Raw genomic sequence first — 27,818 nt, 5'->3', positions numbered from 1 at the left:
GTTTGTGTGGCGGGAGGTCTTGTGAGACAGTCTCTGAGACAGTGTGAGACAGTCTGTGAGACTGTGTGAGAGTCATTACCCCCCCCTTTCTACCCCAGCTTTTGGTCGTGTTGTGTGGTGGTTAGCACTGTCGCCTCACAGCACTAAGGTCGTGGGTTTGACTCTGCTCGTTGGCCTCTCTGTGTGGAGTCGTCATGTTCTCCCTGTGGTTCTCTCCGGGTACTCCGGCTTCCTCCTAAAGTCCCAAGACTATTTTCAGTCTTTCTAGTTTCTATATTTTCAGCAATTCATCATTCATTCATCCTTTTACATACACATCAGCTAATGATAGCCTAGTATGTGAAGCTAACGTCAGCGAACAGCTAACTTGAATATCAATATAACAGAGCCACGAGCAACGAATGTGCATGTTGTCAACAACTGGTGGTAACACATCCCGTCGGACCAGGATTATTTATTTATATTCATTAATTAACTTTTCTCCCCATGTTATCGTGGTAACCTCTCCAGCAGGGCCGAGCTCCTCCTCAGGAATCAGGAATCAGGAATCAGGATCAGGATCAGGAATCAGGAAACGTTTATTGCCATAATATGTAGAACATACATGGAATTTGCCTTGGCGGTAGGTGCATGACAGAAGACAGTATAATAATGACGACATAGTGCAAATAAGATAAAAATAAAATAAAAGTATAATAAAATATAAAATATAAGCTATGGGTTAGTACGCTAAAAACTAGAGCTATGGGTTAGTAAGTTAGAGGAGATAAGATAAAATTAGGAATAAAAATGAGGATAAAGTGCACCAGCTAAACAAAGTGACGAGTGACAAGTGAAAGTGACACAGTGAATGAATGAACATGGGAGTCAGAGTCAGTCAGAGGGGGCCCGGGCTCTGTTGATGAGCCCGACTGCCGAAGGGAAGAAACTGTTTGTGTGGCGGGAGGTCTTGTGAGACAGTGTGAGACAGTCTCTGAGACAGTGTGAGACAGTCTGTGAGACTGTGTGAGACAGTCTGAGACAGTGTGAGACAGTCTGTGAGACTGTGTGAGAGTCATTACCCCCCCCTTTCTACCCCAGCTTTTGGTCGTGTTGTGTGGTGGTTAGCACTGTCGCCTCCCAGCACTAAGGTCGTGGGTTTGACTCTGCTCGTTGGCCTCTCTGTGTGGAGTCGTCATGTTCTCCCTGTGGTTCTCTCCGGGTACTCCGGCTTCCTCCTAAAGTCCCAAGACTATTTTCAGTCTTTCTAGTTTCTATATTTTCAGCAATTCATCATTCATTCATCCTTTTACATACACATCAGCTAATGATAGCCTAGTATGTGAAGCTAACGTCAGCGAACAGCTAACTTGAATATCAATATAACAGAGCCACGAGCAACGAATGTGCATGTTGTCAACAACTGGTGGTAACACATCCCGTCGGACCAGGATTATTTATTTATATTCATTAATTAACTTTTCTCCCCATGTTATCGTGGTAACCTCTCCAGCAGGGCCGAGCTCCTCCTCAGGAATCAGGAATCAGGATCAGGAATCAGGAAACGTTTATTGCCATAATATGTAGAACATACATGGAATTTGCCTTGGCTGTAGGTGCATGACAGAAGACAGTATAATAATGACGACATAGTGCAAATAAGATAAAAATAAAATAAAAGTATAATATAAAATATAAGCTATGGGTTAGTACGCTAAAAACTAGAGCTATGGGTTAGTAAGTTAGAGGAGATAAGATAAAATTAGCAATAAAAATGAGGATAAAGTGCACCAGCTAAACAAAGTGACGAGTGACAAGTGAAAGTGACACAGTGAATGAATGAACATGGGAGTCAGAGTCAGTCAGAGGGGGCCCGGGCTCTGTTGATGAGCCCGACTGCCGAAGGGAAGAAACTGTTTGTGTGGCGGGAGGTCTTGTGAGACAGTGTGAGACAGTCTCTGAGACAGTGTGAGACAGTCTGTGAGACTGTGTGAGACAGTCTCTGAGACAGTGTGAGACAGTCTGTGAGACTGTGTGAGAGTCATTACCCCCCCCTTTCTACCCCAGCTTTTGGTCGTGTTGTGTGGTGGTTAGCACTGTCGCCTCCCAGCACTAAGGTCGTGGGTTTGACTCTGCTCGTTGGCCTCTCTGTGTGGAGTCGTCATGTTCTCCCTGTGGTTCTCTCCGGGTACTCCGGCTTCCTCCTAAAGTCCCAAGACTATTTTCAGTCTTTCTAGTTTCTATATTTTCAGCAATTCATCATTCATTCATCCTTTTACATACACATCAGCTAATGATAGCCTAGTATGTGAAGCTAACGTCAGCGAACAGCTAACTTGAATATCAATATAACAGAGCCACGAGCAACGAATGTGCATGTTGTCAACAACTGGTGGTAACACATCCCGTCGGACCAGGATTATTTATTTATATTCATTAATTAACTTTTCTCCCCATGTTATCGTGGTAACCTCTCCAGCAGGGCCGAGCTCCTCCTCAGGAATCAGGAATCAGGATCAGGAATCAGGAAACGTTTATTGCCATAATATGTAGAACATACATGGAATTTGCCTTGGCTGTAGGTGCATGACAGAAGACAGTATAATAATGACGACATAGTGCAAATAAGATAAAAATAAAATAAAAGTATAATATAAAATATAAGCTATGGGTTAGTACGCTAAAAACTAGAGCTATGGGTTAGTAAGTTAGAGGAGATAAGATAAAATTAGCAATAAAAATGAGGATAAAGTGCACCAGCTAAACAAAGTGACGAGTGACAAGTGAAAGTGACACAGTGAATGAATGAACATGGGAGTCAGAGTCAGTCAGAGGGGGCCCGGGCTCTGTTGATGAGCCCGACTGCCGAAGGGAAGAAACTGTTTGTGTGGCGGGAGGTCTTGTGAGACAGTCTCTGAGACAGTGTGAGACAGTCTGTGAGACTGTGTGAGAGTCATTACCCCCCCCTTTCTACCCCAGCTTTTGGTCGTGTTGTGTGGTGGTTAGCACTGTCGCCTCACAGCACTAAGGTCGTGGGTTTGACTCTGCTCGTTGGCCTCTCTGTGTGGAGTCGTCATGTTCTCCCTGTGGTTCTCTCCGGGTACTCCGGCTTCCTCCTAAAGTCCCAAGACTATTTTCAGTCTTTCTAGTTTCTATATTTTCAGCAATTCATCATTCATTCATCCTTTTACATACACATCAGCTAATGATAGCCTAGTATGTGAAGCTAACGTCAGCGAACAGCTAACTTGAATATCAATATAACAGAGCCACGAGCAACGAATGTGCATGTTGTCAACAACTGGTGGTAACACATCCCGTCGGACCAGGATTATTTATTTATATTCATTAATTAACTTTTCTCCCCATGTTATCGTGGTAACCTCTCCAGCAGGGCCGAGCTCCTCCTCAGGAATCAGGAATCAGGAATCAGGATCAGGATCAGGAATCAGGAAACGTTTATTGCCATAATATGTAGAACATACATGGAATTTGCCTTGGCGGTAGGTGCATGACAGAAGACAGTATAATAATGACGACATAGTGCAAATAAGATAAAAATAAAATAAAAGTATAATAAAATATAAAATATAAGCTATGGGTTAGTACGCTAAAAACTAGAGCTATGGGTTAGTAAGTTAGAGGAGATAAGATAAAATTAGGAATAAAAATGAGGATAAAGTGCACCAGCTAAACAAAGTGACGAGTGACAAGTGAAAGTGACACAGTGAATGAATGAACATGGGAGTCAGAGTCAGTCAGAGGGGGCCCGGGCTCTGTTGATGAGCCCGACTGCCGAAGGGAAGAAACTGTTTGTGTGGCGGGAGGTCTTGTGAGACAGTGTGAGACAGTCTCTGAGACAGTGTGAGACAGTCTGTGAGACTGTGTGAGACAGTCTGAGACAGTGTGAGACAGTCTGTGAGACTGTGTGAGAGTCATTACCCCCCCCTTTCTACCCCAGCTTTTGGTCGTGTTGTGTGGTGGTTAGCACTGTCGCCTCCCAGCACTAAGGTCGTGGGTTTGACTCTGCTCGTTGGCCTCTCTGTGTGGAGTCGTCATGTTCTCCCTGTGGTTCTCTCCGGGTACTCCGGCTTCCTCCTAAAGTCCCAAGACTATTTTCAGTCTTTCTAGTTTCTATATTTTCAGCAATTCATCATTCATTCATCCTTTTACATACACATCAGCTAATGATAGCCTAGTATGTGAAGCTAACGTCAGCGAACAGCTAACTTGAATATCAATATAACAGAGCCACGAGCAACGAATGTGCATGTTGTCAACAACTGGTGGTAACACATCCCGTCGGACCAGGATTATTTATTTATATTCATTAATTAACTTTTCTCCCCATGTTATCGTGGTAACCTCTCCAGCAGGGCCGAGCTCCTCCTCAGGAATCAGGAATCAGGATCAGGAATCAGGAAACGTTTATTGCCATAATATGTAGAACATACATGGAATTTGCCTTGGCTGTAGGTGCATGACAGAAGACAGTATAATAATGACGACATAGTGCAAATAAGATAAAAATAAAATAAAAGTATAATATAAAATATAAGCTATGGGTTAGTACGCTAAAAACTAGAGCTATGGGTTAGTAAGTTAGAGGAGATAAGATAAAATTAGCAATAAAAATGAGGATAAAGTGCACCAGCTAAACAAAGTGACGAGTGACAAGTGAAAGTGACACAGTGAATGAATGAACATGGGAGTCAGAGTCAGTCAGAGGGGGCCCGGGCTCTGTTGATGAGCCCGACTGCCGAAGGGAAGAAACTGTTTGTGTGGCGGGAGGTCTTGTGAGACAGTGTGAGACAGTCTCTGAGACAGTGTGAGACAGTCTGTGAGACTGTGTGAGACAGTCTCTGAGACAGTGTGAGACAGTCTGTGAGACTGTGTGAGAGTCATTACCCCCCCCTTTCTACCCCAGCTTTTGGTCGTGTTGTGTGGTGGTTAGCACTGTCGCCTCCCAGCACTAAGGTCGTGGGTTTGACTCTGCTCGTTGGCCTCTCTGTGTGGAGTCGTCATGTTCTCCCTGTGGTTCTCTCCGGGTACTCCGGCTTCCTCCTAAAGTCCCAAGACTATTTTCAGTCTTTCTAGTTTCTATATTTTCAGCAATTCATCATTCATTCATCCTTTTACATACACATCAGCTAATGATAGCCTAGTATGTGAAGCTAACGTCAGCGAACAGCTAACTTGAATATCAATATAACAGAGCCACGAGCAACGAATGTGCATGTTGTCAACAACTGGTGGTAACACATCCCGTCGGACCAGGATTATTTATTTATATTCATTAATTAACTTTTCTCCCCATGTTATCGTGGTAACCTCTCCAGCAGGGCCGAGCTCCTCCTCAGGAATCAGGAATCAGGATCAGGAATCAGGAAACGTTTATTGCCATAATATGTAGAACATACATGGAATTTGCCTTGGCTGTAGGTGCATGACAGAAGACAGTATAATAATGACGACATAGTGCAAATAAGATAAAAATAAAATAAAAGTATAATATAAAATATAAGCTATGGGTTAGTACGCTAAAAACTAGAGCTATGGGTTAGTAAGTTAGAGGAGATAAGATAAAATTAGCAATAAAAATGAGGATAAAGTGCACCAGCTAAACAAAGTGACGAGTGACAAGTGAAAGTGACACAGTGAATGAATGAACATGGGAGTCAGAGTCAGTCAGAGGGGGCCCGGGCTCTGTTGATGAGCCCGACTGCCGAAGGGAAGAAACTGTTTGTGTGGCGGGAGGTCTTGTGAGACAGTCTCTGAGACAGTGTGAGACAGTCTGTGAGACTGTGTGAGAGTCATTACCCCCCCCTTTCTACCCCAGCTTTTGGTCGTGTTGTGTGGTGGTTAGCACTGTCGCCTCACAGCACTAAGGTCGTGGGTTTGACTCTGCTCGTTGGCCTCTCTGTGTGGAGTCGTCATGTTCTCCCTGTGGTTCTCTCCGGGTACTCCGGCTTCCTCCTAAAGTCCCAAGACTATTTTCAGTCTTTCTAGTTTCTATATTTTCAGCAATTCATCATTCATTCATCCTTTTACATACACATCAGCTAATGATAGCCTAGTATGTGAAGCTAACGTCAGCGAACAGCTAACTTGAATATCAATATAACAGAGCCACGAGCAACGAATGTGCATGTTGTCAACAACTGGTGGTAACACATCCCGTCGGACCAGGATTATTTATTTATATTCATTAATTAACTTTTCTCCCCATGTTATCGTGGTAACCTCTCCAGCAGGGCCGAGCTCCTCCTCAGGAATCAGGAATCAGGAATCAGGATCAGGATCAGGAATCAGGAAACGTTTATTGCCATAATATGTAGAACATACATGGAATTTGCCTTGGCGGTAGGTGCATGACAGAAGACAGTATAATAATGACGACATAGTGCAAATAAGATAAAAATAAAATAAAAGTATAATAAAATATAAAATATAAGCTATGGGTTAGTACGCTAAAAACTAGAGCTATGGGTTAGTAAGTTAGAGGAGATAAGATAAAATTAGGAATAAAAATGAGGATAAAGTGCACCAGCTAAACAAAGTGACGAGTGACAAGTGAAAGTGACACAGTGAATGAATGAACATGGGAGTCAGAGTCAGTCAGAGGGGGCCCGGGCTCTGTTGATGAGCCCGACTGCCGAAGGGAAGAAACTGTTTGTGTGGCGGGAGGTCTTGTGAGACAGTGTGAGACAGTCTCTGAGACAGTGTGAGACAGTCTGTGAGACTGTGTGAGACAGTCTGAGACAGTGTGAGACAGTCTGTGAGACTGTGTGAGAGTCATTACCCCCCCCTTTCTACCCCAGCTTTTGGTCGTGTTGTGTGGTGGTTAGCACTGTCGCCTCCCAGCACTAAGGTCGTGGGTTTGACTCTGCTCGTTGGCCTCTCTGTGTGGAGTCGTCATGTTCTCCCTGTGGTTCTCTCCGGGTACTCCGGCTTCCTCCTAAAGTCCCAAGACTATTTTCAGTCTTTCTAGTTTCTATATTTTCAGCAATTCATCATTCATTCATCCTTTTACATACACATCAGCTAATGATAGCCTAGTATGTGAAGCTAACGTCAGCGAACAGCTAACTTGAATATCAATATAACAGAGCCACGAGCAACGAATGTGCATGTTGTCAACAACTGGTGGTAACACATCCCGTCGGACCAGGATTATTTATTTATATTCATTAATTAACTTTTCTCCCCATGTTATCGTGGTAACCTCTCCAGCAGGGCCGAGCTCCTCCTCAGGAATCAGGAATCAGGATCAGGAATCAGGAAACGTTTATTGCCATAATATGTAGAACATACATGGAATTTGCCTTGGCTGTAGGTGCATGACAGAAGACAGTATAATAATGACGACATAGTGCAAATAAGATAAAAATAAAATAAAAGTATAATATAAAATATAAGCTATGGGTTAGTACGCTAAAAACTAGAGCTATGGGTTAGTAAGTTAGAGGAGATAAGATAAAATTAGCAATAAAAATGAGGATAAAGTGCACCAGCTAAACAAAGTGACGAGTGACAAGTGAAAGTGACACAGTGAATGAATGAACATGGGAGTCAGAGTCAGTCAGAGGGGGCCCGGGCTCTGTTGATGAGCCCGACTGCCGAAGGGAAGAAACTGTTTGTGTGGCGGGAGGTCTTGTGAGACAGTCTCTGAGACAGTGTGAGACAGTCTGTGAGACTGTGTGAGAGTCATTACCCCCCCCTTTCTACCCCAGCTTTTGGTCGTGTTGTGTGGTGGTTAGCACTGTCGCCTCACAGCACTAAGGTCGTGGGTTTGACTCTGCTCGTTGGCCTCTCTGTGTGGAGTCGTCATGTTCTCCCTGTGGTTCTCTCCGGGTACTCCGGCTTCCTCCTAAAGTCCCAAGACTATTTTCAGTCTTTCTAGTTTCTATATTTTCAGCAATTCATCATTCATTCATCCTTTTACATACACATCAGCTAATGATAGCCTAGTATGTGAAGCTAACGTCAGCGAACAGCTAACTTGAATATCAATATAACAGAGCCACGAGCAACGAATGTGCATGTTGTCAACAACTGGTGGTAACACATCCCGTCGGACCAGGATTATTTATTTATATTCATTAATTAACTTTTCTCCCCATGTTATCGTGGTAACCTCTCCAGCAGGGCCGAGCTCCTCCTCAGGAATCAGGAATCAGGATCAGGAATCAGGAAACGTTTATTGCCATAATATGTAGAACATACATGGAATTTGCCTTGGCGGTAGGTGCATGACAGAAGACAGTATAATAATGACGACATAGTGCAAATAAGATAAAAATAAAATAAAAGTATAATATAAAATATAAGCTATGGGTTAGTACGCTAAAAACTAGAGCTATGGGTTAGTAAGTTAGAGGAGATAAGATAAAATTAGCAATAAAAATGAGGATAAAGTGCACCAGCTAAACAAAGTGACGAGTGACAAGTGAAAGTGACACAGTGAATGAATGAACATGGGAGTCAGAGTCAGTCAGAGGGGGCCCGGGCTCTGTTGATGAGCCCGACTGCCGAAGGGAAGAAACTGTTTGTGTGGCGGGAGGTCTTGTGAGACAGTCTCTGAGACAGTGTGAGACAGTCTGTGAGACTGTGTGAGAGTCATTACCCCCCCCTTTCTACCCCAGCTTTTGGTCGTGTTGTGTGGTGGTTAGCACTGTCGCCTCACAGCACTAAGGTCGTGGGTTTGACTCTGCTCGTTGGCCTCTCTGTGTGGAGTCGTCATGTTCTCCCTGTGGTTCTCTCCGGGTACTCCGGCTTCCTCCTAAAGTCCCAAGACTATTTTCAGTCTTTCTAGTTTCTATATTTTCAGCAATTCATCATTCATTCATCCTTTTACATACACATCAGCTAATGATAGCCTAGTATGTGAAGCTAACGTCAGCGAACAGCTAACTTGAATATCAATATAACAGAGCCACGAGCAACGAATGTGCATGTTGTCAACAACTGGTGGTAACACATCCCGTCGGACCAGGATTATTTATTTATATTCATTAATTAACTTTTCTCCCCATGTTATCGTGGTAACCTCTCCAGCAGGGCCGAGCTCCTCCTCAGGAATCAGGAATCAGGATCAGGAATCAGGAAACGTTTATTGCCATAATATGTAGAACATACATGGAATTTGCCTTGGCTGTAGGTGCATGACAGAAGACAGTATAATAATGACGACATAGTGCAAATAAGATAAAAATAAAATAAAAGTATAATATAAAATATAAGCTATGGGTTAGTACGCTAAAAACTAGAGCTATGGGTTAGTAAGTTAGAGGAGATAAGATAAAATTAGCAATAAAAATGAGGATAAAGTGCACCAGCTAAACAAAGTGACGAGTGACAAGTGAAAGTGACACAGTGAATGAATGAACATGGGAGTCAGAGTCAGTCAGAGGGGGCCCGGGCTCTGTTGATGAGCCCGACTGCCGAAGGGAAGAAACTGTTTGTGTGGCGGGAGGTCTTGTGAGACAGTCTCTGAGACAGTGTGAGACAGTCTGTGAGACTGTGTGAGAGTCATTACCCCCCCCTTTCTACCCCAGCTTTTGGTCGTGTTGTGTGGTGGTTAGCACTGTCGCCTCACAGCACTAAGGTCGTGGGTTTGACTCTGCTCGTTGGCCTCTCTGTGTGGAGTCGTCATGTTCTCCCTGTGGTTCTCTCCGGGTACTCCGGCTTCCTCCTAAAGTCCCAAGACTATTTTCAGTCTTTCTAGTTTCTATATTTTCAGCAATTCATCATTCATTCATCCTTTTACATACACATCAGCTAATGATAGCCTAGTATGTGAAGCTAACGTCAGCGAACAGCTAACTTGAATATCAATATAACAGAGCCACGAGCAACGAATGTGCATGTTGTCAACAACTGGTGGTAACACATCCCGTCGGACCAGGATTATTTATTTATATTCATTAATTAACTTTTCTCCCCATGTTATCGTGGTAACCTCTCCAGCAGGGCCGAGCTCCTCCTCAGGAATCAGGAATCAGGATCAGGAATCAGGAAACGTTTATTGCCATAATATGTAGAACATACATGGAATTTGCCTTGGCGGTAGGTGCATGACAGAAGACAGTATAATAATGACGACATAGTGCAAATAAGATAAAAATAAAATAAAAGTATAATATAAAATATAAGCTATGGGTTAGTACGCTAAAAACTAGAGCTATGGGTTAGTAAGTTAGAGGAGATAAGATACAATTAGGAATAAAAATGAGGATAAAGTGCACCAGCTAAACAAAGTGACGAGTGACAAGTGAAAGTGACACAGTGAATGAATGAACATGGGAGTCAGAGTCAGTCAGAGGGGGCCCGGGCTCTGTTGATGAGCCCGACTGCCGAAGGGAAGAAACTGTTTGTGTGGCGGGAGGTCTTGTGAGACAGTGTGAGACAATCTCTGAGACAGTGTGAGACAGTCTGTGAGACTGTGTGAGACAGTCTCTGAGACAGTGTGAGACAGTCTGTGAGACTGTGTGAGAGTCATTACCCCCCCCTTTCTACCCCAGCTTTTGGTCGTGTTGTGTGGTGGTTAGCACTGTCGCCTCACAGCACTAAGGTCGTGGGTTTGACTCTGCTCGTTGGCCTCTCTGTGTGGAGTCGTCATGTTCTCCCTGTGGTTCTCTCCGGGTACTCCGGCTTCCTCCTAAAGTCCCAAGACTATTTTCAGTCTTTCTAGTTTCTATATTTTCAGCAATTCATCATTCATTCATCCTTTTACATACACATCAGCTAATGATAGCCTAGTATGTGAAGCTAACGTCAGCGAACAGCTAACTTGAATATCAATATAACAGAGCCACGAGCAACGAATGTGCATGTTGTCAACAACTGGTGGTAACACATCCCGTCGGACCAGGATTATTTATTTATATTCATTAATTAACTTTTCTCCCCATGTTATCGTGGTAACCTCTCCAGCAGGGCCGAGCTCCTCCTCAGGAATCAGGAATCAGGATCAGGAATCAGGAATCAGGAAACGTTTATTGCCATAATATGTAGAACATACATGGAATTTGCCTTGGCGGTAGGTGCATGACAGAAGACAGTATAATAATGACGACATAGTGCAAATAAGATAAAAATAAAATAAAAGTATAATAAAATATAAAATATAAGCTATGGGTTAGTACGCTAAAAACTAGAGCTATGGGTTAGTAAGTTAGAGGAGATAAGATAAAATTAGGAATAAAAATGAGGATAAAGTGCACCAGCTAAACAAAGTGACGAGTGACAAGTGAAAGTGACACAGTGAATGAATGAACATGGGAGTCAGAGTCAGTCAGAGGGGGCCCGGGCTCTGTTGATGAGCCCGACTGCCGAAGGGAAGAAACTGTTTGTGTGGCGGGAGGTCTTGTGAGACAGTGTGAGACAGTCTCTGAGACAGTGTGAGACAGTCTGTGAGACTGTGTGAGACAGTCTGAGACAGTGTGAGACAGTCTGTGAGACTGTGTGAGAGTCATTACCCCCCCCTTTCTACCCCAGCTTTTGGTCGTGTTGTGTGGTGGTTAGCACTGTCGCCTCCCAGCACTAAGGTCGTGGGTTTGACTCTGCTCGTTGGCCTCTCTGTGTGGAGTCGTCATGTTCTCCCTGTGGTTCTCTCCGGGTACTCCGGCTTCCTCCTAAAGTCCCAAGACTATTTTCAGTCTTTCTAGTTTCTATATTTTCAGCAATTCATCATTCATTCATCCTTTTACATACACATCAGCTAATGATAGCCTAGTATGTGAAGCTAACGTCAGCGAACAGCTAACTTGAATATCAATATAACAGAGCCACGAGCAACGAATGTGCATGTTGTCAACAACTGGTGGTAACACATCCCGTCGGACCAGGATTATTTATTTATATTCATTAATTAACTTTTCTCCCCATGTTATCGTGGTAACCTCTCCAGCAGGGCCGAGCTCCTCCTCAGGAATCAGGAATCAGGATCAGGAATCAGGAAACGTTTATTGCCATAATATGTAGAACATACATGGAATTTGCCTTGGCTGTAGGTGCATGACAGAAGACAGTATAATAATGACGACATAGTGCAAATAAGATAAAAATAAAATAAAAGTATAATATAAAATATAAGCTATGGGTTAGTACGCTAAAAACTAGAGCTATGGGTTAGTAAGTTAGAGGAGATAAGATAAAATTAGCAATAAAAATGAGGATAAAGTGCACCAGCTAAACAAAGTGACGAGTGACAAGTGAAAGTGACACAGTGAATGAATGAACATGGGAGTCAGAGTCAGTCAGAGGGGGCCCGGGCTCTGTTGATGAGCCCGACTGCCGAAGGGAAGAAACTGTTTGTGTGGCGGGAGGTCTTGTGAGACAGTCTCTGAGACAGTGTGAGACAGTCTGTGAGACTGTGTGAGAGTCATTACCCCCCCCTTTCTACCCCAGCTTTTGGTCGTGTTGTGTGGTGGTTAGCACTGTCGCCTCACAGCACTAAGGTCGTGGGTTTGACTCTGCTCGTTGGCCTCTCTGTGTGGAGTCGTCATGTTCTCCCTGTGGTTCTCTCCGGGTACTCCGGCTTCCTCCTAAAGTCCCAAGACTATTTTCAGTCTTTCTAGTTTCTATATTTTCAGCAATTCATCATTCATTCATCCTTTTACATACACATCAGCTAATGATAGCCTAGTATGTGAAGCTAACGTCAGCGAACAGCTAACTTGAATATCAATATAACAGAGCCACGAGCAACGAATGTGCATGTTGTCAACAACTGGTGGTAACACATCCCGTCGGACCAGGATTATTTATTTATATTCATTAATTAACTTTTCTCCCCATGTTATCGTGGTAACCTCTCCAGCAGGGCCGAGCTCCTCCTCAGGAATCAGGAATCAGGATCAGGAATCAGGAAACGTTTATTGCCATAATATGTAGAACATACATGGAATTTGCCTTGGCGGTAGGTGCATGACAGAAGACAGTATAATAATGACGACATAGTGCAAATAAGATAAAAATAAAATAAAAGTATAATATAAAATATAAGCTATGGGTTAGTACGCTAAAAACTAGAGCTATGGGTTAGTAAGTTAGAGGAGATAAGATACAATTAGGAATAAAAATGAGGATAAAGTGCACCAGCTAAACAAAGTGACGAGTGACAAGTGAAAGTGACACAGTGAATGAATGAACATGGGAGTCAGAGTCAGTCAGAGGGGGCCCGGGCTCTGTTGATGAGCCCGACTGCCGAAGGGAAGAAACTGTTTGTGTGGCGGGAGGTCTTGTGAGACAGTGTGAGACAATCTCTGAGACAGTGTGAGACAGTCTGTGAGACTGTGTGAGACAGTCTCTGAGACAGTGTGAGACAGTCTGTGAGACTGTGTGAGAGTCATTACCCCCCCCTTTCTACCCCAGCTTTTGGTCGTGTTGTGTGGTGGTTAGCACTGTCGCCTCACAGCACTAAGGTCGTGGGTTTGACTCTGCTCGTTGGCCTCTCTGTGTGGAGTCGTCATGTTCTCCCTGTGGTTCTCTCCGGGTACTCCGGCTTCCTCCTAAAGTCCCAAGACTATTTTCAGTCTTTCTAGTTTCTATATTTTCAGCAATTCATCATTCATTCATCCTTTTACATACACATCAGCTAATGATAGCCTAGTATGTGAAGCTAACGTCAGCGAACAGCTAACTTGAATATCAATATAACAGAGCCACGAGCAACGAATGTGCATGTTGTCAACAACTGGTGGTAACACATCCCGTCGGACCAGGATTATTTATTTATATTCATTAATTAACTTTTCTCCCCATGTTATCGTGGTAACCTCTCCAGCAGGGCCGAGCTCCTCCTCAGGAATCAGGAATCAGGATCAGGAATCAGGAATCAGGAAACGTTTATTGCCATAATATGTAGAACATACATGGAATTTGCCTTGGCGGTAGGTGCATGACAGAAGACAGTATAATAATGACGACATAGTGCAAATAAGATAAAAATAAAATAAAAGTATAATAAAATATAAAATATAAGCTATGGGTTAGTACGCTAAAAACTAGAGCTATGGGTTAGTAAGTTAGAGGAGATAAGATAAAATTAGGAATAAAAATGAGGATAAAGTGCACCAGCTAAACAAAGTGACGAGTGACAAGTGAAAGTGACACAGTGAATGAATGAACATGGGAGTCAGAGTCAGTCAGAGGGGGCCCGGGCTCTGTTGATGAGCCCGACTGCCGAAGGGAAGAAACTGTTTGTGTGGCGGGAGGTCTTGTGAGACAGTGTGAGACAGTCTCTGAGACAGTGTGAGACAGTCTGTGAGACTGTGTGAGACAGTCTGAGACAGTGTGAGACAGTCTGTGAGACTGTGTGAGAGTCATTACCCCCCCCTTTCTACCCCAGCTTTTGGTCGTGTTGTGTGGTGGTTAGCACTGTCGCCTCCCAGCACTAAGGTCGTGGGTTTGACTCTGCTCGTTGGCCTCTCTGTGTGGAGTCGTCATGTTCTCCCTGTGGTTCTCTCCGGGTACTCCGGCTTCCTCCTAAAGTCCCAAGACTATTTTCAGTCTTTCTAGTTTCTATATTTTCAGCAATTCATCATTCATTCATCCTTTTACATACACATCAGCTAATGATAGCCTAGTATGTGAAGCTAACGTCAGCGAACAGCTAACTTGAATATCAATATAACAGAGCCACGAGCAACGAATGTGCATGTTGTCAACAACTGGTGGTAACACATCCCGTCGGACCAGGATTATTTATTTATATTCATTAATTAACTTTTCTCCCCATGTTATCGTGGTAACCTCTCCAGCAGGGCCGAGCTCCTCCTCAGGAATCAGGATCAGGAATCAGGAAACGTTTATTGCCATAATATGTAGAACATACATGGAATTTGCCTTGGCGGTAGGTGCATGACAGAAGACAGTATAATAATGACGACATAGTGCAAATAAGATAAAAATAAAATAAAAGTATAATATAAAATATAAGCTATGGGTTAGTACGCTAAAAACTAGAGCTATGGGTTAGTAAGTTAGAGGAGATAAGATACAATTAGGAATAAAAATGAGGATAAAGTGCACCAGCTAAACAAAGTGACGAGTGACAAGTGAAAGTGACACAGTGAATGAATGAACATGGGAGTCAGAGTCAGTCAGAGGGGGCCCGGGCTCTGTTGATGAGCCCGACTGCCGAAGGGAAGAAACTGTTTGTGTGGCGGGAGGTCTTGTGAGACAGTGTGAGACAATCTCTGAGACAGTGTGAGACAGTCTGTGAGACTGTGTGAGACAGTCTCTGAGACAGTGTGAGACAGTCTGTGAGACTGTGTGAGAGTCATTACCCCCCCCTTTCTACCCCAGCTTTTGGTCGTGTTGTGTGGTGGTTAGCACTGTCGCCTCACAGCACTAAGGTCGTGGGTTTGACTCTGCTCGTTGGCCTCTCTGTGTGGAGTCGTCATGTTCTCCCTGTGGTTCTCTCCGGGTACTCCGGCTTCCTCCTAAAGTCCCAAGACTATTTTCAGTCTTTCTAGTTTCTATATTTTCAGCAATTCATCATTCATTCATCCTTTTACATACACATCAGCTAATGATAGCCTAGTATGTGAAGCTAACGTCAGCGAACAGCTAACTTGAATATCAATATAACAGAGCCACGAGCAACGAATGTGCATGTTGTCAACAACTGGTGGTAACACATCCCGTCGGACCAGGATTATTTATTTATATTCATTAATTAACTTTTCTCCCCATGTTATCGTGGTAACCTCTCCAGCAGGGCCGAGCTCCTCCTCAGGAATCAGGAATCAGGATCAGGAATCAGGAAACGTTTATTGCCATAATATGTAGAACATACATGGAATTTGCCTTGGCGGTAGGTGCATGACAGAAGACAGTATAATAATGACGACATAGTGCAAATAAGATAAAAATAAAATAAAAGTATAATATAAAATATAAGCTATGGGTTAGTACGCTAAAAACTAGAGCTATGGGTTAGTAAGTTAGAGGAGATAAGATACAATTAGGAATAAAAATGAGGATAAAGTGCACCAGCTAAACAAAGTGACGAGTGACAAGTGAAAGTGACACAGTGAATGAATGAACATGGGAGTCAGAGTCAGTCAGAGGGGGCCCGGGCTCTGTTGATGAGCCCGACTGCCGAAGGGAAGAAACTGTTTGTGTGGCGGGAGGTCTTGTGAGACAGTGTGAGACAGTCTCTGAGACAGTGTGAGACAGTCTGTGAGACAGTGTGAGACAATCTCTGAGACAGTGTGAGACAATCTCTGAGACAGTGTGAGACAGTCTGTGAGACTGTGTGAGACAGTCTCTGAGACAGTGTGAGACAGTCTGTGAGACTGTGTGAGAGTCATTACCCCCCCCTTTCTACCCCAGCTTCTGGTCGTGTTGTGTGGTGGTTAGCACTGTCGCCTCACAGCACTAAGGTCGTGGGTTTGACTCTGCTCGTTGGCCTCTCTGTGTGGAGTCGTCATGTTCTCCCTGTGGTTCTCTCCGGGTACTCCGGCTTCCTCCTAAAGTCCCAAGACTATTTTCAGTCTTTCTAGTTTCTATATTTTCAGCAATTCATCATTCATTCATCCTTTTACATACACATCAGCTAATGATAGCCTAGTATGTGAAGCTAACGTCAGCGAACAGCTAACTTGAATATCAATATAACAGAGCCACGAGCAACGAATGTGCATGTTGTCAACAACTGGTGGTAACACATCCCGTCGGACCAGGATTATTTATTTATATTCATTAATTAACTTTTCTCCCCATGTTATCGTGGTAACCTCTCCAGCAGGGCCGAGCTCCTCCTCAGGAATCAGGAATCAGGATCAGGAATCAGGAAACGTTTATTGCCATAATATGTAGAACATACATGGAATTTGCCTTGGCGGTAGGTGCATGACAGAAGACAGTATAATAATGACGACATAGTGCAAATAAGATAAAAATAAAATAAAAGTATAATAAAATATAAAATATAAGCTATGGGTTAGTACGCTAAAAACTAGAGCTATGGGTTAGTAAGTTAGAGGAGATAAGATAAAATTAGGAATAAAAATGAGGATAAAGTGCACCAGCTAAACAAAGTGACGAGTGACAAGTGAAAGTGACACAGTGAATGAATGAACATGGGAGTCAGAGTCAGTCAGAGGGGGCCCGGGCTCTGTTGATGAGCCCGACTGCCGAAGGGAAGAAACTGTTTGTGTGGCGGGAGGTCTTGTGAGACAGTGTGAGACAGTCTCTGAGACAGTGTGAGACAGTCTGTGAGACTGTGTGAGACAGTCTCTGAGACAGTGTGAGACAGTCTGTGAGACTGTGTGAGAGTCATTACCCCCCCCTTTCTACCCCAGCTTTTGGTCGTGTTGTGTGCTGGTTAGCACTGTCGCCTCACAGCACTAAGGTCGTGGGTTTGACTCTGCTCGTTGGCCTCTCTGTGTGGAGTCGTCATGTTCTCCCTGTGGTTCTCTCCGGGTACTCCGGCTTCCTCCTAAAGTCCCAAGACTATTTTCAGTCTTTCTAGTTTCTATATTTTCAGCAATTCATCATTCATTCATCCTTTTACATACACATCAGCTAATGATAGCCTAGTATGTGAAGCTAACGTCAGCGAACAGCTAACTTGAATATCAATATAACAGAGCCACGAGCAACGAATGTGCATGTTGTCAACAACTGGTGGTAACACATCCCGTCGGACCAGGATTATTTATTTATATTCATTAATTAACTTTTCTCCCCATGTTATCGTGGTAACCTCTCCAGCAGGGCCGAGCTCCTCCTCAGGAATCAGGATCAGGAATCAGGAAACGTTTATTGCCATAATATGTAGAACATACATGGAATTTGCCTTGGCGGTAGGTGCATGACAGAAGACAGTATAATAATGACGACATAGTGCAAATAAGATAAAAATAAAATAAAAGTATAATATAAAATATAAGCTATGGGTTAGTACGCTAAAAACTAGAGCTATGGGTTAGTAAGTTAGAGGAGATAAGATACAATTAGGAATAAAAATGAGGATAAAGTGCACCAGCTAAACAAAGTGACGAGTGACAAGTGAAAGTGACACAGTGAATGAATGAACATGGGAGTCAGAGTCAGTCAGAGGGGGCCCGGGCTCTGTTGATGAGCCCGACTGCCGAAGGGAAGAAACTGTTTGTGTGGCGGGAGGTCTTGTGAGACAGTGTGAGACAATCTCTGAGACAGTGTGAGACAGTCTGTGAGACTGTGTGAGACAGTCTCTGAGACAGTGTGAGACAGTCTGTGAGACTGTGTGAGAGTCATTACCCCCCCCTTTCTACCCCAGCTTTTGGTCGTGTTGTGTGGTGGTTAGCACTGTCGCCTCACAGCACTAAGGTCGTGGGTTTGACTCTGCTCGTTGGCCTCTCTGTGTGGAGTCGTCATGTTCTCCCTGTGGTTCTCTCCGGGTACTCCGGCTTCCTCCTAAAGTCCCAAGACTATTTTCAGTCTTTCTAGTTTCTATATTTTCAGCAATTCATCATTCATTCATCCTTTTACATACACATCAGCTAATGATAGCCTAGTATGTGAAGCTAACGTCAGCGAACAGCTAACTTGAATATCAATATAACAGAGCCACGAGCAACGAATGTGCATGTTGTCAACAACTGGTGGTAACACATCCCGTCGGACCAGGATTATTTATTTATATTCATTAATTAACTTTTCTCCCCATGTTATCGTGGTAACCTCTCCAGCAGGGCCGAGCTCCTCCTCAGGAATCAGGATCAGGAATCAGGAAACGTTTATTGCCATAATATGTAGAACATACATGGAATTTGCCTTGGCGGTAGGTGCATGACAGAAGACAGTATAATAATGACGACATAGTGCAAATAAGATAAAAATAAAATAAAAGTATAATATAAAATATAAGCTATGGGTTAGTACGCTAAAAACTAGAGCTATGGGTTAGTAAGTTAGAGGAGATAAGATACAATTAGGAATAAAAATGAGGATAAAGTGCACCAGCTAAACAAAGTGACGAGTGACAAGTGAAAGTGACACAGTGAATGAATGAACATGGGAGTCAGAGTCAGTCAGAGGGGGCCCGGGCTCTGTTGATGAGCCCGACTGCCGAAGGGAAGAAACTGTTTGTGTGGCGGGAGGTCTTGTGAGACAGTGTGAGACAATCTCTGAGACAGTGTGAGACAGTCTGTGAGACTGTGTGAGACAGTCTCTGAGACAGTGTGAGACAGTCTGTGAGACTGTGTGAGAGTCATTACCCCCCCCTTTCTACCCCAGCTTTTGGTCGTGTTGTGTGGTGGTTAGCACTGTCGCCTCACAGCACTAAGGTCGTGGGTTTGACTCTGCTCGTTGGCCTCTCTGTGTGGAGTCGTCATGTTCTCCCTGTGGTTCTCTCCGGGTACTCCGGCTTCCTCCTAAAGTCCCAAGACTATTTTCAGTCTTTCTAGTTTCTATATTTTCAGCAATTCATCATTCATTCATCCTTTTACATACACATCAGCTAATGATAGCCTAGTATGTGAAGCTAACGTCAGCGAACAGCTAACTTGAATATCAATATAACAGAGCCACGAGCAACGAATGTGCATGTTGTCAACAACTGGTGGTAACACATCCCGTCGGACCAGGATTATTTATTTATATTCATTAATTAACTTTTCTCCCCATGTTATCGTGGTAACCTCTCCAGCAGGGCCGAGCTCCTCCTCAGGAATCAGGAATCAGGATCAGGAATCAGGAAACGTTTATTGCCATAATATGTAGAACATACATGGAATTTGCCTTGGCGGTAGGTGCATGACAGAAGACAGTATAATAATGACGACATAGTGCAAATAAGATAAAAATAAAATAAAAGTATAATATAAAATATAAGCTATGGGTTAGTACGCTAAAAACTAGAGCTATGGGTTAGTAAGTTAGAGGAGATAAGATACAATTAGGAATAAAAATGAGGATAAAGTGCACCAGCTAAACAAAGTGACGAGTGACAAGTGAAAGTGACACAGTGAATGAATGAACATGGGAGTCAGAGTCAGTCAGAGGGGGCCCGGGCTCTGTTGATGAGCCCGACTGCCGAAGGAAAGAAACTGTTTGTGTGGCGGGAGGTCTTAGTCCTGATGGACCTCAGCCTCCTGCCGGATGGAAGGGGCACAAACAGTTCATGTCCAGGGTGGGAGGGGTCGGCTACAATCTTTCTGGCCCGCTTCAAAGTCCTGGCAGCAAACAAGTCCTGGAGAGACGGAAGATTGCATCCAATCACCCTGTCTGTAGAGTGGATGACACGCTGCAGCCTGCCCTTGTCCTTGGCTGTGGCTGCAGCGTATCCCACGGTGATGGAGGAGCAGAGGATGGACTCGATGATGGCCACGTAGAAGTGCACCATCATCGTCTTTGGCAGGTGGAATTTCTTCAGCTGCCTCAGGAAGAACATCCTCTGCTGAGCCCTTTTCGTCATGGAGCTGTTCAGCTCCCACTTGAGGTCCTGGGTGATGATGGAGCCCAGGAAACGGAAGGAGTCCACAGTGGTGACGAGGGAGTCACACAAGGTGAGGGAGGAGGGTGGGGCTGCGTTCTTCCTGAAGTCCACGACCATCTCCACTGTCTTCAGGGCGTTGAGCTCCAGGTTGTTCTCGCTGCACCACGTCACCAGGTGGTCAGACTCCCACCTGTAGGCGGACTCGTCCCCTCCAGAGATTAGTCCAATGAGGGTGTTGTCATCAGCAAACTTCAGGAGCTTGACGGACTGGTGACTGGAGGTGCAGTTGTTGGTGTACAGGGAGAAGAGCAGAGGGGAAAGAACGCAGCCTTGGGGGGAACCGGTGCTGATGGACCGAGAGGCAGAGACGTGTTTCCCCAGCTTCACGTGCTGCTTCCTGCCGGACAGGAAGTCAGTGATCCACTTGCAGGTGGAGTCGGGCACGTGCAGCTGGGAGAGTTTTTCCTGCAGTAGAGACGGGATGATGGTGTTGAAGGCAGAGCTGAAGTCCACAAACAGGATCCTGGCGTAGGTTCCTGGGGAGTCCAGATGCTGGAGGATGAAGTGGAGGGCCATGTTGACAGCATCGTCTACAGACCTGTTGGCTCTGTAGGCGAACTGCAGGGGGTCCAGGAGGGGGGTCGGTGAGGAACTTACGGTGGGACAGGACTAGCCGTTCAAAGGACTTCATGACTACAGAGGTCAGTGCGACGGGCCTGTAGTCATTCAGTCCTGTGATCCTGGGCTTCTTGGGAACAGTGATGATGGTGGAGGCTTTGAAGCAGGCTGGGACATGGCATGTCACCAAGGAGGTGTTGAAGATGGCGGTGAACACAGGAGACACAGAGACAAAAATGTACTTTCTTGTTACTTGTTCTTCTGAGTTTGTATCTCTATGTGGAAATGCACTTATTGTAAGTCACTTTGGATAAAAGCGTCAGCTAAATGACATGTAATGTATTCAAAGTGGGGGGGTGGTGTGAGCACACTTACCGCTGTTGGTCCCTTGCTGCTGGGTGCTGATCCTGCCGCTGAGGGCCCGGGGGAGGTCGTTCCGAGGCCGGGGGCACGTGCGACCATCCGGAGGCGGCTTGCTGTGCGCCTGGCTCAGCAGGGTGTTGAGGCTGTTGTACAGGCTGGCGCTCAGGCCCAGGTTGGCGCCGCAGTTCTGTCCTGACACGGCAGAGAGCAGATGCTGCTGCTGGTTGTCGTCAGCGGGGCGGCGGCGGGGGGGGGGGTGACTCTGCTGGAGGGATGCGAGCATGGTGGCCTGGTTCTCGTACACAGAAAGGTTGCCGTCCAGGCTGCCCGAGCGGCTGTGGCCGGACACCTGAGACATCAAAACGATACACGTTTGTACGTGGAATTCTTCAGCTTCCATTCATTCGCGTACCTTCTGCTTCCCTTCCTTCACCTTGTACCCATCCAGCGGTATAGTCACGGGCAGGCTGCTCTGCCGGTGGTGTCTCCAGTGCTGCAGCAGCCTCTGCTGGGCTTCGATCTTCTCCTTCTCCACGCTCCTCTGGCCCTCCCTCAGTCGCTCCAGGCTCTGCTGGTACTCCAGCAGCTGAGCCTCGAGCTCCTCACGCTCGCAGCGCAGCCGCTCGGCCTCTAGGAGGCACCGCTGCTCCCGCTGCTCCAGCACACTCTCCTGCTGGCACTGGGGACATGGTTCAGAGCCATCAGTGCTTTTAATTCATGTACAGGTTGGTTATGGAGGGTTAAAGGATCAACCCAAATATATAACTTACTTATGTGATTTCCCTAGTATTGCTGTTGTAAAGCACTGTTGCTTGTTAACCCTTTAAGGAAGGGAGGTAATGTGGGAGGGGGCTCCTGGTCAACTTAGTGCTTCATTCATTTGATCAAAACTAAACATACATATTATTGTGTTACGCCCCTGCAATGGGGAGAAATAATCACGAGAGTGATTTTGTGGTGTTTCCTCCAGTAAATAAGTTTTCTAGAATGACATTAATGTTACATACATTTACAACATTGACCTTAACAGAATAATCAGCATCTTTACATACAGTACATGCATTATTGACAGGTGAATTCCTAAAATAGCTGCGTCACTCCAGCTTAAACCTAGCTAACAAGCTAATGGCACACGTGCGGCTAAACCCTGCTCTGTATTAACGTTAATCCCCAAAATACGGCATACACATTTACTTGTCACATTGGACTCGTCAGGAAATCATTCCAATCATTTCACAACTGTAGAACTACATCATCATACCTGCAATGGGGAGAAATATTCACGAGAGTGATTTTGTGGTGTTTCCTCCAGTAAATACGTTTACTAGAATGAGGACAATCCCGCGAATTCCCGACTATGAGGTGAAGACTAAACCAATCGATCCCAGATTACGAGGTGAAGACTAACCCAATCGATCCCCGCACAGCTGATCAGGCCATACAACAGATAGAATACCATAGACCCATCATCAGTAGATTTACAGAATTCAAATAACAACATAACCATAATTTGTGTTTGTCACAATTGCAGACTATCATGATTTTATTTCTATTTTGGTACTTTGTAGTTATTAATCTGCCTCACTTGTATTGCCCTGCCTCATACGTTACTTAATTTCAAGTCCTAAAGCTATATGAAAGTGTAAAAACCATGAAAATTAGGCTTGAATATGAAAGTCAATTTACATGTGAAAAACAATACAAATGATTAGACAATAAAAGAAGGTCCTATATAAATGTTGATTCATTCTTACTAAAGTGAGCAGAATGAACTGAGCTAGACAGGGCCTCTAAAACTTTACGTCTCCCACCCACTCATATCAAATTCAAAATGCAAATTGTGATTGTCCTGCTGTGTGAGAAAAAATGGTTCTTTTCCCCCCTCACACAGTAAGAGATTTACTCACAGTAAACCCATCAGAAAGAATATGTTGCATGTTGCATTTTATGAATTTTGTGTTATATTTGTGTTGCAGATGTTCAGAAAAGTAGCCTGTGAGGTAGAAGTACAAGTAAAAAGCTCCCAGCTGTGGTAAAAGGGAAAAGGCAGCAACACAAACCATCTGTAAACCCATCTTATCAGGGAGAGTTCATAGGTCTATGTACGCGGATGAATCCCTCTCACTGGTTCTATTAGTTTATTCCTTAGTTAACTCTAGCTCTACCTGCTTGAATTTGGATGTGTTATCTACGAGCAGAGGCAGACGAATTGAGACAAATGAAAGTGTGTCGGCACAAGGCCTACCTGTCGTTTGTCTCTGGCCAGACACTCTTTGTCCCAACGTTGCTGCACCTGTTTGAGCTTCACGTGGAGCTTCTGGACCTCATCCACCTCCTCCTTCTTCCTCTCTAAACCCCTCTTCTCTACTTCCAATTTCTTCTTATCGACACTCCTCTGCTTATCCTGCTCCTGGATGACAACGGAAACCTCCTTTCCTAAAAAGCTCTCACTGATATGCGTGTGGTAAAGATAATATTATTTGGGTATAAATATCATGTGATTGATACCAGATGGAGCTGAGGTCTTTCTCCCTCCAGGAGGAGGAACCTCTGGACTTCATAGCAGCTGTCCTGGACGGTCACGGCAGCCTGGCAACACAGAGAGGAGCAAAACCCGTGAGAGTGTTCTGCCAGGTTTGATTTTTTCATGCAAACAAGGACAAGAAACCGACAATTTAGCATTCGGTTGAAATAACTATTTAATGTTGTTCCCTAAAGCATTGTTTAATTCAAACAAATAAATGTGCTTCTGAGCTTTGCCAAGCTGCCTCTCATTTGATTGAAAGTCATGTACACCCCCACAAGAGTTATCTTATCTTATTTTAGTGGATTAGACATAAAATTGGGGTGAGCTATGAAAGGAATTACACACAAACAACAAACTCGGGCACCTCAGGGCGAGGTGCCTGAGCAGCGCCTTCATCACCTGCTCCCTGAGGGCCTTGTTGGTCTTAGGCTTAGCCTGGGTCGGGTCTTGCCTCAGCATGAACAGCTCCATGTGGAGCAGATGGCTGTTCACTACTGCAATGTCAATGAAGTGATAAAGAAATGTCCTATACCGCGTCATTGTTTTGTAGCGCACGCTGTAATGGCCAATCAGCGCATCACAAGTCTGCAGGACGTTTTCTAAGCAATTGTTTTTCAGGGAACCAGTGGTGGTCCTCTACAGACTGTGCCGTGCAGGCTAGATGTTGAGATGAAAGTAGCCTAGCAGCTAGCTTAGCATAGCGGGGCTTAGGGTTACCACTTAAAGTACAGAGAAATAAGGGACGCTACTGCCGACGTCAAAGAAAATGAACTAATTATTTAGATTCTTCAAGATATCTTCTTAAGAGGTTTAATTACAGCCACATTGAAGGACTGTGGTACATGTCGTGTCAGCAAAGAAGAAGAAGATTCATAATATCCAGTAAAGATGAGCTAATTAAAGGAAAAACTTCCTTAAGCATCTTAGTCGGAAACGGATCAAAGACACAAGAGAGGAGAAGAGTTAAGATTTTGAAATTGTAGAAGTCAGTTGATCAAGGTTGATGGAAGAGAAGCCATTCAAGTATCAGGGCCCACTGCTGCATCCAAGGTTCCTACATCTGAGGACAGGTCGGCTCTGGTTGGGGGCAGGAGACATCGATTTTCTCTTTGATAGTCTGAAGATTATTATTGAAGAAGTTCATAAAGCCGTTACTACTGAGGTCCACAGGAATACACGGCTCGACAGCGCTGTGACTCTCTGTCAGTCTGGCTACAGTGCTGAAGAGAAACCGGGACTTGTTTTTATTTTTCTTTATTAATGAGGAGTAATAAGATGCTCTTGCGTTACGTAGAGCCTTCTTATATGTTTTAACGCTGTCTTGCCAAACTAGCCTAGATCCTTCTGATTTGGTGGAACGCCATAACCGTTCAAGTTTCTGCACAGTTTGCTTTAAGTTCTGGCTTTGAGGGTTAAACCAAGGAGCGAACTTCCTTCTTGTTGCCCTTCTTCTTTCCAGAGGAACAATAGCGTCCAACGTCACTCTCAAAGAACCTGTGGCAGTAATAAGAAGATGGTCAATTTGTGATGGACTGAAGTTTTTACAGGTATCTTCTGCTATCTTGAGACAGGACACTGAACTTAGAGCAGAGAGAATGGCTTCTTTGAATGAGGCTACAGCGGTATCCAATAAACATCAACCGTGAACCCATTTCTAAGGTTCTTCTTCTGGTTGAGCCCCATCCAAAGTCCCTCCTAATCAGACCAGGCTCTCCCCAAAACGTCTTCCAGTGATCACCAAAGCCAACATTATTTACTGGGCACCACCTCGACAACCAGCACCGGAATGACGACATGCGGCTATACATGTCGTCACTGATCAAGTTTGGGAGGGGGCCAGAGAAAACTACAGCGTCAGACATTATTTTAGCGCAGACCTGGGCATTGTACGGCCTGCGGGATGATTCTGACCGGCCCTCGAAAGATTACATGATAATTAGAAAATAAAACATATTTTCTAATTATCTTATGGGTGGACTAAAACCGCATTGCTTTTTTTTTAAGCCCATTTATTCTCACAGTGCACGCAATCGTGCACGTCAACTGTGCACGTGAAATGCGTGTGATTGACAACCTGTCTTCCTTCAGTGTCACCCCTGAAAAATGCGAAAATGTCGGCTCATGCCAAAAAGAGGAAAGTGGATGCCGAAAGCAGAATTTTCAAAACAAACATGGACTACTAATCTTTTCTTTACTGATAGTGATACCCACTGATGTTCAGCTTGAACTCATTGACCTGCAGTCTGATTGACTCCTGAAAGAGAACTTTAAGTCAGCATCACTGCTAGAGTTCTACTGTGCTCTTAAGGAGAACTTTCCAAACATGAGGAGACATGCTCAGAAGATGTTGGTTCTCTTTGGATCCACCTACATGTGTGAACAGACATTCTCAGTCATGAAGTTTACCAAATCCAGGTACAGATCCTCTCACTGATGAACATCCTCCTCATCCAATTTAGACATTCAAACCAGACTTTGATGGACTTGTTAAAGCTCAACAGAAGAAGAAAACTAAAATGTGGGAATATAACAAGTGAAATGAGACACTTGATCTAGCTAAACATTAAATGTTTAATATGGGCATTTAAATTCAAAAAGACTACAAAACTGGGACGCTTTTCTTTACACAGTTAAACAGTTGAGTGACGTGTTCGTGACGTTCATTTTGGCTACAAAGATGTGATGTCTTTAGAAAGCTAACAAAATGCTGGTTTAGTATATGAAACTCAAAATGCCATGTTATTAATGTGACTGAGAGTCAAATGTTTCACATTTTGGAAATTCTATTTGAATAAATGATCATTTTGAAAGCTAAACTCACCTTTTAATTGCCAAATAACACACAATTACCAGCGGTCAAAACAATGACATTTACTGCTTTTTATATAGAAATAAGCAGGCATAATTGAGTTCGGCATTTTGGCCATCCAAAATATTTTCAGTTGCTCATTTGAGAGCGAACGCTACGTCTACGTGGTCCGCACCGACTACGGGAGATGGCTGGTTAACTACAGCAGCTATTGACTGAGCCTCCATGGTGCGGAGCCGCGCTCCTAACTCACTAAGCCTCGCCTCCAACCTATCAAATATACTACACTTCTTACATGTACCATAATCCGCAAGGGGGGCAGAGGAATAGCTAAACATATGACACACCGAACAAGAACAGGAGCAGGAGAGGTAGGGAGGGAAGACGTCACAAGGTTAGCTACTAAGCTAATGCTAATAGAGGTAACGTTGACGCTAAACAACGTCTAAGCAACTATTCAATTGAACGAAAAAGTGCTGCACGGTGAGGCGTTTAACAACGCCACGAAAATAATTCGCCGCTTATACTAAAAAAGATCACGACACAATCAACTTAGTATAGCTACAGCTGTAAAAGTTTAATGACATCACACACGCTGCCGACAGAAAGTGACGCAACACGCTTACCCTTCAGACACCATCACTGTCCTGTGGGATTCGCCAGAGATACACCAACACAACTGACATCACGTGGTTCCATTTGATCACGTGGTCCATTTGCTGACGTACCATAGATCAATTCGATCATGTGGTCGATTTGATGACGTCACATCCAACTGATGTTATTCCCATTCCATTCCCACCACTTGAAGAAGCACAGTGGACTCACCAAGTCAATACAGACAGTTTCATAGTCCACTGACTTCCCTCGCTTTCAAGATGTTGGACATGAGCCTTCAGGATTTGGTAGTGAAGAGACAGGCACCATTGACTCTCAATGAAATTCGCCCCATAACTTGTCAGCTACTTTTGGCATTTACCGCGCTAAAGGATATTGGCTTTCTTTACACAGACTTGAAACCTGACAACATTATGCTTGTCAACCACCAAGATGAGCCCTTCAGGGTGAAATTAATTGACTTTAGTTTG

General features: G+C 44.2%; 1 protein-coding gene across 3 annotated transcripts; it reads right to left on the bottom strand.

Annotated features, from left to right (window-relative positions):
- Positions 1 to 20,686: 20,686 nt before the first annotated feature.
- LOC119224473 (uncharacterized) lies at positions 20,687 to 27,466 on the bottom strand. Of its 3 annotated transcripts, XM_062562279.1 has the most exons (8): positions 27,357 to 27,466; positions 24,321 to 25,415; positions 23,903 to 23,983; positions 23,640 to 23,804; positions 21,828 to 22,073; positions 21,407 to 21,743; positions 21,071 to 21,199; positions 20,687 to 20,965 (listed from the first exon to the last, which is right to left on the bottom strand). In XM_062562279.1, exons 2-8 carry the CDS (start codon positions 24,459 to 24,461, stop codon positions 20,826 to 20,828), a joined length of 1,239 nt encoding a protein of 412 aa, XP_062418263.1. In that variant the 5' UTR covers positions 24,462 to 25,415; positions 27,357 to 27,466; the 3' UTR covers positions 20,687 to 20,825. The 3 variants fall into 3 exon arrangements, with proteins under 3 accessions (XP_062418263.1, XP_062418261.1, XP_062418262.1); XM_062562277.1 differs by having other exon boundaries at positions 20,687 to 21,199; positions 27,357 to 27,463; XM_062562278.1 differs by lacking the exons at positions 24,321 to 25,415; positions 27,357 to 27,466 and having other exon boundaries at positions 20,687 to 21,199; positions 23,903 to 24,314.
- Positions 27,467 to 27,818: the final 352 nt, after the last annotated feature.

The sequence above is a fragment of the Pungitius pungitius genome, chromosome 5 (genome assembly GCF_949316345.1).
Source record: "Pungitius pungitius chromosome 5, fPunPun2.1, whole genome shotgun sequence".
NCBI classification, from domain to species: domain Eukaryota; kingdom Metazoa; phylum Chordata; class Actinopteri; order Perciformes; family Gasterosteidae; genus Pungitius; species Pungitius pungitius.
The sequence above is the reverse complement of the archived record's forward strand: the minus strand, read 5'-3'. Positions and strand labels throughout refer to the sequence as shown.